This window comes from Podarcis erhardii, assembly GCF_964252035.2.
Source record: "Podarcis erhardii genome assembly, chromosome: 2".
Lineage (NCBI taxonomy): Eukaryota > Metazoa > Chordata > Lepidosauria > Squamata > Lacertidae > Podarcis > Podarcis erhardii.
In genome coordinates this window covers 125,825,241-125,845,249 of record NC_138498.1, presented here as the reverse complement: position 1 = coordinate 125,845,249, position 20,009 = coordinate 125,825,241, and the positions used below count along the sequence as shown (strand labels likewise).

The 20,009-nt window shown below is 49.8% G+C and overlaps 1 protein-coding gene across 1 annotated transcript in view; it reads left to right on the top strand.

Moving 5' to 3' along the window:
* COL11A2 (collagen type XI alpha 2 chain) overlaps positions 1-20,009 on the top strand; it is a 99,323-nt gene that overhangs the window by 8,191 nt on the left and 71,123 nt on the right. Inside the window, exons 2-5 of the mRNA XM_081849104.1 lie at positions 13,055-13,222; positions 14,206-14,416; positions 19,327-19,489; positions 19,585-19,725. Of these exons, the coding sequence (XP_081705230.1) occupies positions 13,055-13,222; positions 14,206-14,416; positions 19,327-19,489; positions 19,585-19,725 (683 nt within the window). The remainder of the gene's footprint in view (positions 1-13,054; positions 13,223-14,205; positions 14,417-19,326; positions 19,490-19,584; positions 19,726-20,009) is intronic.

Below are 20,009 nucleotides of genomic sequence, written 5' to 3'. Positions count from 1 at the left end.
CAGCCCGGGCACGCGGAGCCTTGGCTGGCTGAGGATGCGTCTCCCACCCCAGCCTTGCCTGATTTTGCTCCCACTGCCCCACAATACAACAAAGCTTGAGATCAATTTTTTCCTGGGAAGGAATGTGCAAATATTCTCTGGACCGCAGAATTAATTCCCCCCAAATGACTCCACCAGGCCTCGGCACCCTGAAAAAGGGGGCGCCCCTCCCCGCCGGCCTTGTCTGCTTTTAGAATCATAGAACTGTTGGAAGGGACCCAAGGGTCATCTAGTCCGAACCCCCTGTAGTGCAAGACTCATAGCTTAAAAAATGAATTATGAAATGCACCCCTTCTTTGCTTCCCACATCAAAGCTGCACCCCCGATTTTTCCCCCCTGGGAATGAATCTTGAAGCAGATTCTAGACCCCAGATTCCCACCCCACACTCGCTCCTTGCAAATGACTCCGCCAGGCCTTGGAGTCCTAAGAAAGGGGGCGGCGCCTCCCCTCAAAACAACCCCCCCCCCTTCCTCAGCAGGTCGCGCCTGGAAAAAGTCGTTTTTTTCCGGCTGCAAATTCCAGCCGGCGAAATTGCGAACAGCTGGCCGTCCGACGCAGCTGGCGGGAGGGGGGGCGTGTTGTTGAGCAGGACACCTGGGTTCTGGCCGGTGGGAGGAGTATGCAAAATGAGCAGTGCATTTTAATTGATTCATAAAATTGTAGATTTGGAAGGGACCCACAAGGATCATCTAGCCCAACCCCAACCCCTGCAGCGCAGGAATCTCAGCTAAACATAAAAGGAAATTTTGTGGGCCAGGTTTCTTTTTTCGGGAAATTGCTATCCATAACAGAATCACGATCCTCGCTCAGGACTTAACAAAAATAAGAAAGAGAGTCTCTTGGCTTGATCCCAAATCCTTTTATTACCCAAAATTTCTGGCTGCTGCTTCTTGGAGACGGAGCAGGGAATTCTCCCCCCACTCAAATTCTTTTCTCTGAGAGCTCCTTCGAAGCTTAAAATCCAAGGCCTGCTAAGTTGGATCGGACCCCCCCCCCAAGAAGACCTTCTCTGCCCTTTCGCGGGGGGGTTGGACTAGATGACCCTTGGCTCCCAACTTGACGGGTCCATGAGTCTATGAATCGGGCAGTTGCCTCCACACCAGAAGAGGTTGGCTTCACACCGGCGCAGTCTCACATGGACTAGGGACCTTTAGTTCTGGCACTCCTGTGCGGGGAGGCGTTTGCTGTGGTCCCAGACAGGAGGCTGCGGCGGCGGCGGCGGAGGAGGAGGAGGAGGAGGAAGAGGAGGAGGAGGACAGGTGCCCCGCCGCTTGACACTTCCAAGTTTTTCCAGGCTTTGAGAAAGGAGCCAGCGGAATCCAGTGGGGGCGTCTTGCTGGAAAAACGCGCCTCCTTCGCCAGCCAAGCGCCTCCCCGGCTCGCTGTTGGGGTCGCCAGGCAGCCCTAGTAAGAAGACGTTCCCCAAATCCCCGACGTTCCCAAGAGAGCGTGGATCGGGCTTGGGGAGGCGGCTGGTTTCTCCGTGAGCGCGTTGCGCGCGTCTTTGCGCTCCATCACAGCTGTCAACTTCCCCCTTTTCTTGCGAGGAATCCTATTCGGAATAAGGGGGGAAAGGGAAACGTTGACAGCTATGCGCTCCCTGCGGGAATGTGGGTCATTTCTGGGAGTGGAATTTTGGCTGGCGGGAGAAAGTCGCGTCGCGTCGCGTCTCTCCGGCGTTCCTCTCCCCGCGCCTCTTTCCTAAGTTTTGCAAAATGGGAGCTGCGGTTCCTGATTCGCAAGGGCGGCGGGGGGGGCGGGGTCAGGCTACATGACCCCTGGGGGTCCCTTCCAACTCCTGCGTTTCTAGGATTCTCCCTGGAAAGATCCCAGTAGCTCTTTCTTTCTCTCCCCGCGCAGCCCAATGATATTTAATGGGACTTCCTCCGCTTCCCGTTTTGGCAGCCAAATTATTTTTTAAAAAATAAAATGGTAGTGTAGTCGGGGGAGAGAAGTTTGGGAAACTGCTTGTCGCCCTTCCCAGGGCCGGAAGGGGAGAGCTGCGCAGAGACACCGGGGGAGAATCACAGAAACGTAGGATTGTGGAGCTGGAAGGGACCCTGAGGGTCATCTAGCCCAACCCCGTGCAGTGCAGGAATCACATTGATGGGGAAATCGTGGAAAGTATGACCACCCTGCGTTTCCCCCCAATATATGGTTACCAGATTGAATCCGGGGTCACTTCTTCTTTTTTGGAAGCTGAGTAGCAACAGGGAGTCAGTAGTGGGGATGGAGAGGCAAAAGACCCTGGGCCCAAGCACACATGCATATCCCGAGCCTTCCCCGATGATCTGCCCCTCCCCCCTTTGTTTTGACAGATCGGGGGAAGCTCAGGAGTCACAGGTGGGCAGGCGTTGCCCAGGAGGGGCGCCGAGGCGCATGGTTTCTCTGCCAGGCAAGCTGCAAAGCCTTTCTTTCGCACCCTGTGAAACATAAATGCGCAGAGTTTTTTTAAAAACTGGGCAACGGAGGAAGGGGGCAGGAGATCTGTACCACCAGCCCCCCCGTTCCCCTTCGGCAGTGTTGGCCTGGTAGCGCAGTTGGCTCTGGCTGGATTCAGGAGCTGTTCGCTGTTGTGGTGCCCACCATTTTTCCGCGCCGGAAGTCCCCTTATGATGTGTTGTGCACAAGACACATCATATGGGGACTTCTGGCGAGGAAAAATGGCAGTCGCCACGGCAGCGGGCAGCTCCTGAAACCAGCCAGAGCCAACTGCGCTGCCGCTGTCAACGTTTCCCAGGGACAGATTAGCAAGTCTGGGGACGTTCCGGGGACAGAATTTGTCCGGGGACAGATTTGCAAATCCGGGGACTGTCCCCAGGAACCGGGGACGTCTGGTAACTCTACCCAAAGATGGCTAAGCATTTGCTGACTGGCTGCTCAGGAGGGGGCCAGGGACCTGGAAGGAAAACCAGGGGACCGGGTGTCATCAAATGCACCGCCTGAGGACTCTGTGCTGCAACATTATGCTGCAGAACACCCCTTTCAATATGTGTGCACGTTCACACACACGCACCGACTGAAGCTCCATAGCTCTTCCTTCGTGTGGCCACACTGAGGCCTGCAGGGGTCACTTTTTTACATCCTATGGTGGAGCACTGAGGTGATGAGGTCACCTCAAGCTCTATTCAAAGCTACTCCATGTTTGTGTTCCTGCATTGCAGGGCGTCGGACTAGATGACCCCTTATGTCCACCCCCAACAATTCATTGTTGTTGTTGTTTAGTCGTTTAGTCGTGTCCGCCTCTTCGTGACCCCCTGGACCAGAGTACGCCAGGCACTCCTGTCTTCCACTGCCTCCCGCAGTTTGGTCAAACTCATGCTGCAATAATTGATGCTTTTGAACTGTGGTGCTGGAGGAGACTCTTGAGAGTCCCATGGACTGCAAGAAGATCAAACCTCTCCATTCTGAAGGAAATCTGCCCTGAGTGCTCACTGGAAGGACAGGTCCTGAAGCTGAGGCTCCAAGACTTTGGCCACCTCATGAGAAGAGAAGACTCCCTGGAAAAGACCCTGATGTTGGGAAAGATGGAGGGCCCAAGGAGAAGGGGGCGACAGAGGATGAGATGGTGGGACAGTGTCCTCGAAGCTACCAGCATGAGTTTGACCAAACTGCGGGAGGCAGTGGAAGACAGAAGTGCCTGGCGTGCTCTGGTCCATGGGGTCATGAAGAGTCGGACACGACTAAAGGACTCAACAACAACAACAAATGATCTGCCTGTGGGTGTAGGGTGGTACAATTAATTAATTAAGGTAATCATCACCGTCATCACCATCATCATCTTATATTCCACTCAGACCTTCCATGTGTACTCAATTTCCAGGAACAGCCCTGGAGTTACAGACGCCATCCTGGTTTCTGATCTGATCCTGGAATGTCCCCCTTTGGACATCCCTAAAGAAGAAGTGTGCATGCACACGAAAGCTCATACCTAGAACTGACTTAGTTGGTCTTTAAGGTGCTACTGGAAGGATTTTTTTTATTTTGTTTAGGCAGTGCTTGGACACAGAGGAATGGCTGGGGGCACCAGCTGGGGAACCCCAAAGGGGAAGAAGACTCAGAGCCCAGAGATTGGTGGTGGGATGAGGAGGGATGAGGGAGAAGAGGGAGAAGACTGGGAAGAGAAGATGTTAGAAGTGGAAGAGGCGACAGGGCTTAGTGAGAGGGGAGAGTTGGTGGCAGAGAGAAGTCCAGTCTCAGAGGCAGAAGCTGAAGATGGAGAGGAGGGAGGGAGACCAAGAGGCAGAGAGGAGTCAGGCTGGGGAAGAGGCACGGGGGGGGGTCTCCCTCTCCCACTGCAACAAGCTCCCCTAACCCCAAGGGTGCCATCAAGGGGTTCCCCCCCCAAATATTTCAAGGAGGGGTTGGCCTGCCTCAATATTCTCCATTATCATTGTAGCTCTTGTTATTGTTTTTATTAAGGATTTTCTTGGGTCACAATAGTACAAGCATCGCCCCACCACATGCAGGTGCCGGACCTCCCCCCCCCCCAAAAAAAAAAGTTGGGCAGAACCTGGCGTCCCAGGAGAGGCGTGAAGAGAGCGGAGCTGTGGCAAGTTTTATGCAACCTAGTCAGATGGGCTGTGTACAAATAATAAATTTATTTATTTATTTATTTATTTATTTATTTATTTATTTATTATTAGTGGGTGGACTTCCTGTCCTTCTCAGCCTCTCGCCCGCCTCACAGGGATGTTGTGTTGATGAAATGGCTGGGGACAAACGTGCAGGCAACCCACAACTCCTGGGCAGGGAAATTGATCCTAGAAACAGAGAGGTTGGAAAGATGCCTCTTGAGGATTTCTTACCTGTGGTTCTGGGGGCTGGGCTAGATGACCACTGGTGTGTCCAATTCCAGGATTCTGTGTAGGGATAAGGATCATCCAGTCCGACTCCTGGATGCAAGGGGTTTGAATAAGAATGGAAGAATAACGAAAAACAGCAAAATAGCTCAGTTGGTGGACCGCGAGACTCTCAATTTTGGGTTCGAGACCCACCTTGAGCAAAAGATCCCTGCATTGCAGGGGGGTTGGACTAGATGACCCCTCGTGGTCCCTTCCAACTCTACCATTCTGTGATTCTAACTGCTACTGAGGGAGCTGTGTGCAGTGCGGGAGGGGAAGTTTGGCGAAAGTTTCCTGAGGCTGTAAAAAAATGGACGGTACATATAACCTGCAGGCCCCGCCCCCCGGACTGAGAGGTGTGGGGGCTCAAACAGGCGACGAGCAGAGAGGGATGGGAGGCGCCTCCTGTATGTCCTCCTCTCACCCCCCCCCCGTAGCAGCAGCAGCAGCAGCAGCAGCAGGACGACCCCCACCCCGGGACAGGGATGCCAACTTGAATAAAATATGGGGGACGGGACAGGGAAGCCCCGCTCCCTTCATCGATCACACGACGTGATGCCTGCACACCTTTTAAACGGCCCCCCTCCCGCCCCCTAAAATATTTTATTGGGAGTTGCCTCCTGCGCCAAGACGAGTTGGTGTGTGTCCCTCGCCACCCGAGCCCCCTCGCCCTCTGCTGCACCCCCCCGTCTCTCTCTGCGGTCAGCTTCGCGCCCAGCCGCTCCCCCCAGTCACCCCCGCCCTCCCGTCCAGTTGGCACCCAAAGGCGTCGGCTCGGATTTCCCTCGGAACAATAACAAGTCTGGGGAAGCCATCAGGAGCTGGTGGGGGGAGTCGAGGGGAGGCACACGCCGGGGGATGATGGCTTGGCCAGATGCGGGACGGGGAGCGCGCGCTGGGGGGGGGGGGCACAAAACCGACGGCGGGCCAGTGCAGAGCCAGAGGCCCCCGGATCGCGCGCTGCGTCTTTGCGCGCAGATTTGCCGGCTGGACTCTGCTGCGGACGCCGCCCCCCACCCCGCACCCGGCTGAAAGAACAGCCTCTGCCAAGCCGGCGCCCCCCAGAAAGCTGGGGCTGTCGGAGGCAGTGGTGTTAGTGGGGAAAGTTCAGGATAGGGGTCACAGAAGAGGCGAAATATATTTCCAGGAAAGAAAAATAACCGCGGGTGGGAATGGCAACAGTCGGCGGGGTCAAGTTCTGGGCGGGGAGGGGGCACGTATCCATTTTATGTAACGTTGGAAGGGACCCCAAGAGTCATCTATCTAACCCCTTTCAATGCAGGGATCCCAGAGAGGTTTATTAATTTATTGCGCTCACATCCCACCCTTTCGCAAGGAGCTTTAAGCAGCTTCCATGCTTTTCTCTCCCCCAGCGTTTATTCCCCACAACAACAGCCCAGGGAGGCAGCTGAGGCGGAGAGGCAGGGAGCTGCGTGGCCCCGTAGAGATTTGAACCCGGGTCTCCTGGGTCCTAGTCCAGCACTCTAACCACTAGGCCCGCAGCGGCTTTGCCCCCCCCCCACTTATCCTGTGTTGGGAATTGTAGTCCTCCGTCAGGTGGGCGGAGGCTGCCTTAGAGCAGGTTTATACGCTGCGATTACAGTCTAGTAATCGACTTTGCGATTACAAAATACGCTGCGATTACAGTCTAGTGTAGCAATAATAATTATTTATTATTTATTATTTATTATTTATTATTTATTATTTATTATTTATTATTTATTATTTATTATTTATTATTTATTATTTATTATTTATTATTTATTATTTATTATTTATTATTTATTATTTATTATAATGTTTACTGTTTATTTATTATAATAAATAATAAATAACACCTGTCACACAAGCAGGGCATAATCTAATGAAAGAATTTTATGCTCATTAGCTCACATCAGTTTAAGAACTGCTTACATGCCGGCCCCACTAGATCCCAGAACATCTGTGCTGGGATCCAGGCACACGGATCTGGGATCTTGGAGGAGATCCCATTTAGACCTGGATTCAGCACTGGGATGATTGCACCCACCCTGCATATTATTATTATTATTATTATCTCTCAGCGACTTTCCATGCCATCAGCCAAGGTGCCCTTCTGGAATCTGGAGCCTCTGTCTGGGTTAGGAGTGAGGGGGTGTGTCTCTTTTTGCAATCAGCCCCAGAAGGTGGCGTTTTAAGGATGTTTTGATATTAGGATCCTGTGGACTGGAGTTCCGCAGGATTGTACCTTCTCTACACAGCTCCCCCGCCCTTCTGTTGGGCATCTATGTGAAACCACTGGGCAGGGGTCTTCTGCAGTTTGCGGGTGCACTGTCATCCACACACAGATGGATGGACCCTGCCAGGGATGCTTCCGTTGCGACAGTTGAGGGCTGGACTAGATGACCCCTCTGGGTCCCTTCCAATGCTCCCATTCTGCGATTCTGCATTGCCCACACAAGCAGGGGAGACAGAGGATAAGCTGAACTGGTTCCTGACCTTGGCAAGGGACTGGATGAGGGCCAGGAAACGGGAGATCCATCCAAACCGGAGACAAGACAGAGGCGACGTTGGCGGGGGGTTCATCTCTGTTGCTCAGCCAGCTCCAAAGGGAGGAAGGAGCCGGCTAGTGATCTAGGAGTGAGCCTGGGGCTCTTGGGGGCTCAGCCCCTGTCTGGATGTACTGGAAGAAGCAACGGTCACTACCAACCTTTCTATATGCTTGTGAAACATGGACCATTTATAAACGCCATCTCCAACTCCTTGAAAGATTCCATCAACGGTGTCTCTGGAAAATCTTACACATCACTTACAAGACAGGCGAACTAAAATCAGTGTCCTGGATGAAGCAAAGATCACCAGTGTTGAAGCAATGATTCTTCAACATCAACTTCTTTGGACTGGTCATGTTGTGTGGATGCCTGACGATCGTCTTCCAAAGCAACTACAGTGGGACCTCGGGTTACAGATGCTTCAGGTTACAGACTCCGCTAACCCAGAAATAGTACCTTGCTTCAGGATAGAACAGAACTTTGCTTCAGGATGAGAACAGAAATCGTGTGGCTGCAGCAGGAGGCCCCCATTAGCTAAAGTGGTGCTTCAGGTTAAGAAGAGTTTCAGGTTAAGAACGGACCTCTAGAACAAATTAAGTTCTTAATCTGAGGTACCACTGTACTGTATTCCGAACTTAGAAATGGAAAGTGTAATGCGGTGGTGGTCAACAAAAGAGGTTTAAAGACTGTCTCAAGGCAACTCTTTAAAAGTGTAGTATAACACCGACAACTGGGAAACACTGGCCTGCGAGCGCTCCAGTTGGAGAACAGCCTTTCCCAAAGGTGTCCTGGGCTTTGAAGACACTTGAACTCAGGATGAAAGGGAGAAACAAGAGGAAGGCACGCCTGGCAAATCCACACCATGATCAACTCCCGCCCGGGAACCAATGTCCCCACTGTGGAAGGACGTGTGGATCCAGAATTGGCCTCCACAGTCACTCCTTGTTAAGGCTGCGTTTATGGAAGACAATCTCACTCGCCAGAGATAAAGAGAGGGACGTGGGTGACCTGCCTTCCACCTTCACGGTTAGACTGCTGCAATATTTGGAGATTCTTCCTGCTCCAGGGCATCCCTGGGTTCTGCTTTGGCTTCTCCATTGAGAAAAAGGAAGCTTTTTGTTTCCAGAGAGCAGCCAGGAGTTCAGAGGCTGCCTCCCAGTAAATAAATACGGGCCATGCCAGGGCTTTTGGCAGCTGGCAGATTTCTCCTCAGGCCAGGTACCTTCAAAGCACGTCCAGAGCTCATGAAACCTTGCCTGGCTCTCGTGATGCTGAAACTCACCCACACCCCGTGAAGCTGAAAGGCCTTGTTCACGCAGCACAGCGTTAGCCTCTGGAACCTGCTGCCACTAGAGAAGACTATGGATGGCTGCTAATCAAGGGGGCTGTGCTCTGGCTCCACAGTCCAGGGTAGCAATGCTTCTGAATCCCAGAAACCGCAGCAGGGGAGAGGGTGCATTGGGTTCGAATCCTGCTTGTGGGTTTCTCTCGCTCTCTGTTTTAAAAAATAATCTTTATTCATTTAAATTACACACATATACAAAGAATTTACAATCTCATACTACAAAAAGAAAATTAAAGAAAAAAGAATCAAGAAAAAAGAAAAGAAGAAAATACAGAAAAAAGAAAGAGGAAAAAGCAGATTTACATGCATAAAAAACCTTAATCTTTCTAACTAATAAACACGTAAATAAAAAAGACTTCTGACAAAAATATTAAAGAATATAGAACTGTGCGGGGGGAAACGACGACAGTATAAACAGTACAATGAGAATGATTGGAAGACTCGTTTTTGTGGGTTTCTCATTGGGGGGGGCATGTGGTCGGCCGCTGTGAGAACCAGATGGATGGGTCACGGGCTTAATCCGGCAGAAATTTCTTGTGTTCTTATGTTGTGCACTAAGTATCTTCCTTGACTGGGTGAAAGACAGAGAGAGAGAATGCAGAAAACGAACTTACTGTACAAAGGGCCACATGTACAGCTGTTGCTCCGCCCACTTTTGCCTCTGGCCCCGCCCACCACCACCACTGGCCCTTGAAAGGTTGCCTCGAAAGGACGGCGGACCTCAAGTGGAAAACAGCTTCTTACTGGACTCAGGCTACAAGGCCAACCCCACTTACCTGGGAGTAAGCCCCATTGCACTCCGAAGGACACCTGCAGGGCCAGAGATTCTCAAAGGACTGGAATAAATATTTGAACTATTTGAAAAGCAATTGTTACGCTAGTAGGACTGCAAGATGTTTTGTAAGGAGGTACTATGTGGAATATTGCAGAGAAGATTAGGAAGAGAATTGTTAGTTAAGGATAATTGAAAGTAATAAGGAAATTAAGGAATGTAGATTAAAGTGATAAAAGACTGGAAAATCTTCAGATGTGGTTGATGGACGTCCAGAATGTTGTATAAGAGAAGAAGAAATTATGTTATATGATTGTTGGGAATGATATGTAAAAAATAATATATATATATATATATATATATATAAACAACAACAAAAGGACCCGCTTCTAAGTAGGCATGGCTTGGATGGTGACCAAAGGCTTATACTGTTATCGATTCAGGTCCCAAATACCTGAGAGGCCTTCTCCTTCCTCCCTGAAGACATCCTTGGGTACCGAGATGGGCAGAGCTGGGGTGGTGGTCCAGGGGGGAGGGCCTTCTCAGTGGTGGCACCTGAGCGGTGTCTCTCCCTGCCCATGGAGGTCCCTAGAATCGTAGATTATAGAATTGTGGAGTTGGGAGGGATCCCCGAGGGTCATCTAGACCAACCCTCTGCCATCTCAGCCAAAGCCTCCATGACAGATGACCATCCAACCTCCGCTGAAACACCTCCTAGGAAGGAGAATCCATTCAATGGTCGGACAGCTCTTACTGTCAGAATGTTCTTCCTGATGTTTAGTCGGAATCTCCTTGAAGCCATGGGTTCGAGTCCTACCTTCCGGAGCAGGAGAAAACAGCACGCTCCCTCTTCCATGGGACAGCCTTTAAGATATTTGAAGATGGCTGAGAGCCAGTGTGGTGTAGTGGTTAAGAGCGGTAGTCTCGTAATCTGGGGAACCGGGTTCGCGTCTCCGGTCCTCCACATGCAGCTGCTGGGTGACCTTGGGCCAGTCACACTTCTCTGAAGTCTCTCAGCCCCACTCACCTCACAGAGTGTTTGTTGTGGGGGAGGAAGGGAAAGGAGAATGTTAGCCGCTTTGAGACTCCTTAAAGGGAGTGAAAAGGCGGGATATCAAATCCAAACTCCTCCTCTTCTTCTCTTCTTCTCCTCTCAGTCTCCTCTTTCCCAAGCTAAACATCCATAGCTCCTTCAACCGTTCCTCATAAGGCTTAGTTTTCAGACCCTTGACCATCTTGGTCGTACTCCTCTGCACACCTTCCAGCTTGTCAACGTCCTTCTTAAATTGTGGTGCCCAGAACTGGACACTGTACGCCAAGTGTGGTCTGAGTAAGGCAGAATAGAGTGGGACTATCACTAGACTTGATTCAGCCTAGAATCACATTAGCTTTTTTTGCTGCTGCATCACCCTGTGGACTCATGTTCAGCTTGTGGTCCACCAAGACCCCTAGATCCTCCTCACGTGTACTGCTAGGCAGCCAGGTGTCCCTGCATTTGTGCATCTGGCTATTCCTGCCTAAGTGCAGAATCTCACATTTGTTCCTGTTGAAATTCATTTCCTTAGCCTGGGCCCGGTACTCCAATCTGTTACGGTCATTTTGGATTACAGAGGTGCATCCTGGCACCTTAATTGTATAGCTTCCAGAAGATACGATGAAGACTGTGCCTCTTTGGCCTGGCTGCTTTTGATTTCTGCAGTGTGTGTTTTGAAAACTCACCTTGTTTTTACAATGGTGAATTGTTTCAAACTGTTTTAATTGTTGTGACCTGCCCTGGCACCAAAGGGTGAAGGGCAGGGAATGAATGAATGAATGAATGAATGAGTGAATGAATGAGTATTTGTCTATTCTGGGGTTTGACTAGATGATCCTTTGGGTCCCCGGAAGCTCTAGAATTCTATGATTCCGTTTCATAAAATTTATACTCACTGCTTGATTATAAATGAGAAAACAAACAACCCTAAAAGCGGTTTATGGAAGAGAGAAAAGCAGTAAGCTTATCCGCTTGGGAAAATTAACAGCAACCATCCCTTAATTATTAAAATGGCAATTTTAAAACACGTTTTTCGTGGCCCTTTCCCTAAAACTACGTGGCCACAACGGAGAAGGAGGTTTGTGTCCAGTGGCTGGTTCTGTAAGCTCACTTACAGCAGGAAGGATAAAATGGCAAGATAATAATAATAATCCTAATAATCGTAGAAAGCTTGAAAAGAATCATAGAGTTGGAGGGGACCACAGTGGTCATTTAGTCCAACCCCCTGCAGTGGAGGAATCTTGCACCCCAAGTAGGACTCGAACCCACCACCCTGAGATTGAGAGAGCTGTGCTCTACCGGCTGAGCTATACTGATTTGTGAAAGGTATTCCACAGTGGTATTCACGCCAGCTCTCTAAATCACCCATTCAGCCTTGTCCAAGAAAAATAATATTTTAAGCGGGTGCCAAAAAGAGCTCAGGTAGGCGCCTGCCTGCCGGCTGTCAAGTGGCAAGGAGTTCCAAAGTGCGTTTGTGCTGCCACAGTGAAATAAAGACCCGGTTCTCACAAATACGGAACGGGTCTTGCCTTGAAGGCCCCGCTCCGCCTTCATGTAGGTGGATTTCGCGCAGGCAGCGCTTTTGCGGGGGCGGCGTGTGGACCTCTGCCCCCAAATTCTGGGATGGCAGTGCCTCTACCTGGCAGCTCTGTCTGGGGAGGGCAGGCGTGACTCTTCCTGGAGGTTTTTAAGCAGAGGTTGGACGCTTTAGCTGAGATTACAAGGCGCACACCCTGCGGCGTCTCGCGCGGCGCGTGCAGCTGCCTGTCCGCTGCGCTTCCTCCTCCCTCCTCCTCCCTCTTTCCTCGCTGGCGGGGCGCACAGGCGTGTGCCCGGCGTCCGCCTGGCCGGGATCCACCTCCCAGCGCCAAACAAAGACCCCTTTTTCACGGCCCGGAGAGAGGAGATCGGAATGCGGATTGCTTTGGGCACACCTGAGATGCCAGCCCCCTTCCGTTCCCATGCAGCCTCGTGGAGGGCCCCACATTTAGAGGAGGGGGAGAGGGTGTTGTTCCATGGGGACCCCCTTTGTGGCACGCAGAGGGGGCAGCGAGACTGGGAGGGTCGATGACCGGACCGTGCGGGTTTGAGAGGTAGCGTGGTTCAGTGGTTAGAGCGCGTCAGGTCAGGCACAACCGTGTGGATGAGGAGGAGGCGGCTGCGCGGAGCCTGTGAAAACTTTGTCCTTGGATGTTAAATCAGATTCGCTTCCCCTTTCCCCCGACCCTCCCCGATTGACGGAGCCGCACAAGGTTGCCACCTTTCCCGACCGGCTCTGCTCCTGTGCCAGTTTGGCCAAAAGCAGGAAGATGAACGGGAGCAGGATATTTGGGCCGGGCCAGCAGGCTCTCCTGAAAGCAGAGGAGCAGGGCCAGGGGGGAAAGTTGGCAACGTTAGAGCAGCGGGAAGGGTCTGCGTGGGGTGAGGTGGGGGCGGCAGGCAGGCCAGATTTGTAACCCCCCACATTTCCCGTCTCTTCCCTCCTGCAGCCGAACCGGTGGACGTCTTGAAAGTGTTGCAGCTGCAGAACCAGCCGGAGGGCGTCCGCAAGACCACGGGCTTCTGCCCCAAGAGGCGCTCAGGATCGGGGCCCGATGTGGCCTACCGGATATCAAGGCAGGCGCAAATCAGCGCCCCCACCCGGCAGCTTTTCCCAGGTACGCAAGCGAAGTGTGTGTGTGTTGTGGGGGGCGAGTTCCCATCACTCCCCCTCAGTTTAGCCCAGGAGGCAACACTTACTTTTGGTTCGCAGTGTTTGGATTCCAAGTTGTTTGAGTATCAAGGCGTTTGAGAACCAAGGGACCGCTGTACTTTAAATGTGCCAATGCTTCTCATAGCTTAGAACCAGCCAGGTGGGCAGAGTATAAATAATAAAAGTTATTATTATTATTGTAATAAACAAAATCTGCCCTTATTCCCTTATGGGGGACACAAGAGCCCTTATAGAGTCCTTTGTAGGTTCTCCATCGGTCGGAGAAAATAACAGAAGCCAACCAGAGAATATTGAGAAGCAAAGCAGCTCGTAAGCCTGATCTTTATTGATCTGTTGCAACAGGGTGCTCCCCTCACATGCAGGAAAGGAGGAGGACCCCAGGAGACATTTTGAAATTCCCTGCCCTGGAGCTCCAGACCACCCCTCCATACATCATACCTACATCACAGAAGGGGTGTAACCCAAGACCACCCCCCACAAACATAATACCTACATCACAGAAAAGGCGGTCTACAACAGAAATCTGAGTGTGTTGTTGATCTCCTTTCTGGCAGGTTATCTGATAATGCCTTATCTGATTGCCTTTCCTTTGAAATGGTGATTACTCAGTTCTTGTAACAAGGAATGGTTTTTTTTCACCCCCTCCTTGCAAGGAAAACATTTGGTCAGTTTGGGAGTCAAAAAATGGTTTCAGGGCGGTCTTCCTGGGCTGCTCCAGACATGTGGTCCACACATCTATGTACGTGCTTGATTGGTACATTTATAAAAATTTAGTATATATAAGACCTTGACTTTTTTATTTCATTATTATTATTATTATTCATTCTTATTATGTGGGGAGACTCCAAAACCATCCCCTTTGTGGCGTTTGGTGGGTGCTGTGGAGCCCTCCTTAAACCCTCCCCTCTCTCCTCTCCCCCCCCCCAGGTAAATTCCCAGAGGATTTCTCCATCATGGCCCTGGTGAAGCCCAAATCCGGACTCCAGGCGTTCCTGCTCTCCATCTACAACCAGCATGGCACCCAGCAGCTGGGCGTGGAGCTGGGCCGCTCCCCTGTCTTCCTCTATGAGGACCAGAGCGGACGCCCAGCCCCAGAGGACTACCCCATCTTTCGAGGGGTCAACCTGGCCGACGGCAAGTGAGTGCCCTCCCCTCCCGGCTTCCTTCTCTGCCCCCTCCATCGCCCCACTGCAGGGGGAAGGCCTGTGCTTTGTCACGATCCCCGGTGCGATTCCCGCATGGCCTGGGGTTGGGCTGGATGACCCTTAGGGGCCCCTCTCCAACTCTTCCATTCCGCGATCCTTTGATATTATGATTAACACATACAATGCACGATAATTACAGAATATAAAAATCAAAAATGAAACAAACACTCAGAGGATCGTGTCTAAATACACCAACAGAATTCGCCAAAGTGTGTATGAGAAAAGCACCACAATTTTAACAAACACCAAATATAATGCGTAGTAACATCCATTGCCTAGGTTGTTGGCCATAATATATATATATGTTGTTGTCTAGTCGTTTAGTCGTGTCTGACTCTTTGTGACCCCCTGGACCAGAGCACGCCAGGCACTCCTGTCTTCCACTGCCTCCCGCAGTTTGGTCAAACTCATGCTGGTAGCTTCGAGAACACTGTCCCACCATCTTGTCCTCTGTCGTCCCCTTCTCCTTGGGCCCTCCATCTTTCCCAACATCAGGGTCTTTTCCAGGGAGTCTTCTCTTCTCATGAGGTGGCCAAAGTATTGGAGCCTCAGCTTCAGGATCTGTCCTTCCAGTGAGCACTCAGGGCTGATTTCCTTCAGAATGGAGAGGTTTGGTCTTCTTGCAGTCCATGGGACTCTCAAGAGTCTCCTCCAGCACCATAATTCAAAAGCATCAATTCTTCGGCGATCAGCCTTCTTTATGGTCCAACTCTCACTTCCATACATCACTACTGGGAAAACCATAGCTTTTACTATACGAACCTTTGTTAGCAAGGTGATGTCTCTACTTTTTAAGATGCTGTCAAGGTTTGTCATTGCTTTCCTCCCAAGAAGCAGGTGTCTCTTAATTTCGTGGCTGCTGTCACCATCTGCAGTGATCATGGAGCCCAAGAAAGTAAAATCTCTCACTGCCTCCATTTCTTCCCCTTCTATTTGCCAGGAGGTGATGGGACCAGTGGCCATGATCTTCGTTTTTTTGATGTTGAGCTTCAGACCATATTTTGTGCTCTCCTCTTTCACCCTCAATAAAAGGTTCTTTAATTCCTCCTCACTTTCTGCCATCAAGGTTGTGTCATCTGCATATCTGAGGTTGTTGATATTTCTTCCAGCAATCTTAATTCCGGCTAGGGATTCATTCAGCCCAGCCTTTCGCATGATGAATTCTGCATATAAGTTAAATAAGCAGGGAGACAAAATACAGCCTTGTTGTACTCCTTTCCCAATTTTGAACCAATCAGTTGTTCCATATCCAGTTCTAACTGTAGCTTCTTGTCCCACATAGAGATTTCTCAGGAGACAGATGAGGTGATCAGGCACTCCCATTTCTTTAAGAACTTGCCATAGTTTGCTGTGGTCGACACAGTCAGAAGTAGATGTCTTTCTGGAACTCTCTAGCTTTCTCCATAATCCAGCGCATGTTTGCAATTTGGCCTCTGGTTCCTCTGCCTCTTCTAAATCCAGCTTGCACTTCTGGGAGTTCTCGGTCCACATACTGCTTGAGCCTTCCTTGTAGAATTTTAAGCATAACCTTGCTAGCGTGTGAAATGAGTGCAATTGTGCGGTAGTTGGAGCATTCTTTGGCACTGCCCTTCTTTGGGATTGGGATATAGACTGATCTTCTCCAATCCTCTGGCCACTGCTGAATTTCCCAAATCTGCTGGCATATTGAGTGTAGCACCTTAACAGCATCATCTTTTAAAATTTTAAACAGTTCAGCTGGAATACCATCACTTCCACTGGCCTTGTTATTTGCAGTGCTTTCTAAGGCCCATTTGACTTCACTCTCCAGGATGTCTGGCTCAAGGTCAGCAACCACACTACCTGGGGTGTACGAGACATCCATATCTTTCTGGTATAATTCCTCTGTGTATTCTTGCCTCCTCTTCTTGATGTCTTCTGCTTCCGTTAGGTCCTTTCCACTTTTGTCCTTTATTATGGTATATATATATATCTATCTATATCTATATCTATATCTATATCTATATCTATATCTATATCTATATCTATATCTATATATATACACACACACACTGTATCAGCATCAACTATGGTCTACAGGAGTTTATACAAAAGCAAGAGGAGGGGGTAAGAAAAATAATAATTAAAATATGTTCTTTATACAAACCTTTGGCCTCTTGCTCAACCTGTAATTTCTGTGTCAGTTTTCCCAACCATCTTTTCTGCCAGATTGCCCTATGCCTCTGGTCTGGAGTCAGTCATTGGAATGATTTCATTGTCCTGGCAATGGTCGTTCTTGCCCCCCGTGGTTATCGGGTGTGTTACGAGTTCTTTATTTCTAATTCACAAAATATCCTGACGCCTTTGCAAGAAACCGATCTTTGGAGACCTACATGTTGCGACTCTCTGCCCGTCGACATTGAGCAGGTGCCTTCGCTGGACTCTTTTCGGCCCCTGCTGAAAACGGTTTTGTTTGTGGGGAATCGTAGTGTAGGAAAGAACCTCAAGGGTCATTTAGTCTAACCCTCCCTGAAAGAGCTGCTGCCAGTCTGTGTAAACAATACTGATCCAGAGGAGCTCACAGTCTGACTCCACGGGAAGCGTCTTCCTGTGTTTCTACGTAGACCAATGTTGGCAGGTGTTCTAATCTGGTTTTTAGTTTATCAGTAGACTCAAATTATTTTTTGAAGGTTCAGTATAGTTGTTCATTCTTAGCTGTGTTTTCCTGATAGCTCCATCGCTTTGTTCTTCATGTAAACAGTTTTTTTATCTTCTCTTTACCACCAAGCGGTATATACCGTATTTTTCGCTCCATAAGATGCACCTGACCATAAGACGCACCTAGTTTTTAGAGCAGGAAAACAAGAAAAAATATATTCTGAATGAAACTGGATGTATGATTTGTGTGGTTCATGCTGTGGCCACAGACATGATGGTGAGTTTGGGGTAGCCCAATGCAAAAATCCTGAGGAGCCATGTGGATCTGTGCTTTGTAACCACATTTTTGCACCATTGCGGCCCCACGCAACAGTGGGTGTGTGATTTTTTTGGTGCAGGCTGTAGCCATGAACATGCTATGTGATCTGATGGTGAATTTGGGGTGACCCAATGTAAAAATCCTGAGGATCCATGGGCTTTTACCTCCCCCCTCCCAGGCAGCCTCCTTTATCGCTAGCCTCCCTTATCTCCCTCCCAATCCCTTACCGATCAGCTGTTTCCTTTCAACACCCCCTTCCCTCTTGTTTGCCTTAGTGTCTTTTCCTCAGCTGGAGCAGTTTTTTGCTCCTCCTTTTCTTCTAATTTCTCTCCTTATTGCTTTAGTCTTCCTGTTTCCCCCCCTTTGCAAGTTTGCTGTCTTTACCTCCCCCCTCCCAGGCAGCCTCCCAGGCAGCCTCTAGCGTCCCTTATCTCTCTCCCGGATCCGCAAATGATCAGTGGCTTTGTTTCAACACCCCCATCCCTCTTTCAAAAAAGAAGCAGCATGATCTGCTTTTTGCCCCTGGGCAATTCGGCTCCAGGGACCACTCATTCGCTCCATAAGATGCACAGACATTTCCCCTTACTTTTTAGGAAGAAAAAAGTGCGTCTTATGCAGCGAAAAATACAGTAAATTCTGAGAAATACAAGGTAAAATAAATTTGCAGGCTCCACTTGGAACCTTCGAACAGTGGCCCAGGCAGGAGATTCACCCTGGGAGTTGTAGTATGGAGGCTCACGTCTAATTCTCTGTCGGTTAGACTTTATTCCATGATGCGTGGTTGGCATCTGTCTCGAGAGGCAATGGCGTGCGCCTCCATACGCCAGGCTACGGGACACTCCACACTGGAATTGTGTAGTGTTTGCTCCCGAGCCTTGTTTTCTCCCGAAAATATCCCGCAAGGCAGCGGAGATTTAGGACCAGAGTTTTCCTTCTCCTAGATGGACTCCTTTCCTCTACAACCTGTGCAGAAACCGCCGTTGGACCTGCTCATGGCCTCGCCATAATTTAATAATAATTTTATTATTTGTACCCCGTCCCATTGGACTGGGTTTCTCCAGCCACTTTGGGCAGATTCCAGCACACACAAAAACATAATAAAACACCTAATGTTTCTTATTGCCATGAGTATCACCGAGTTAAAAAACAAAAGAGGAATGAATGCAAATGGGTAAAATTGATGGTAATTGCAGCCAGACGGGTTATAGCGAGTAATTGGAAAAATGCAGAGCTAGGGAAAAAACTGAAAAATATTATAATTTTAGAATACCTAACTGTGAAGATACATAGAATGAAAGGGTTTAAGGTCAGTGAGAAAGAGGAGGATTGGTTTGAGAAGATATTGAACTATTTGAGTAGGTTTGAAGAATTATGGGCAATTAAAATGTTAAAAGTTAAATAAACCTTGTGAAAGGCGGAGTGTTAAGGTATATAGAAGTGTACATATAATTAATCTGAATATGTTATTATTGAATATGTATATTATTGAATATTGTATACTCAATATATCAGCCGCCTGGGGGGTTTCACTGTTTGTGTTTGGGTGGTTGGTAAAAAATAAAATATTTTTTAAAAACCATAATAAAACACCAGACATTAAAATCTCCCCTGTACAGGGCTGCCTAAGTTCAGGTGTCTCCTAAAGGTGTGTACTGTAGTTACTTATCTCGTTGACATCTGACGGAGGGTTTCCAATAAATAATATTAATATTAATAATAGTAATACTTTTTAAAAAATTTTCACCCTCCCATTCTGCCAGCGGTGCATTTCAATAAAGTCGAGGGAGTTCCAAACTGTAGGTGCCCCCACGCTGAATATCGGGCCTTCTTATCCACGTAGAACTGGCATTATTACTCCGACTTTATGCAGTTCCGTGACTCTGCCATTCCCCCCCCCCCTTTATCCAGGTGGCACCGGGTGGCTCTGAGCATCAGCAAGAAGCAGGTGACCATGATCTTGGACTGCAAGAAGAAAGTGACCCGCCCTTTGCCCCGGGGCAACCAGCCGGCCATCGACACGCGCGGCATCACCGTCTTTGGAACCCGCATACTGGACGAGGAGGTCTTCGAGGTGGGCGGCCTTCTCCGCTCTCTCCCGCTGCTACTTCGGCCTGCGGGTGCCGGGCCTGGCTCTTCCAACCTCTTCCTCTGGCTTCCTCCCCGCAGGGAGACATCCAGCAGCTGCTCATCTCCTCCAGCCCCCAGGCAGCCTACGACTTCTGCGAACACTTCAGCCCCGACTGCGATGTGAAGGCCGCCCAGAAGCCCCAAGCCCAGGAGGCCCAGAGGAACCCCAGCAGACCTGAGGTGAGGTGAGGGGCAAGGAGGAGCTGGGTTTCAGGAAAGGGGTCCACGTCCCCCCACCCTTCCACCTCCTCAGCATCCTTGCTGGGCAGCGGGAGTCGGGGAAAGCTTGTTTCCTTCTGGGAGGAGGAACCCAGGAGGCGGTTCTGTGTTCGAAACACAGCATGAACCCTCGCCTGCCCTCCTGGGTTGGGGGTTGTTGTTGAGGGCAGACAGGTGGGGAAGTGGCGACGTGCTTCTAACCAATCCCAAAGGCATAGCTGTCAACTTTTTCCCTTTTCTTGTGA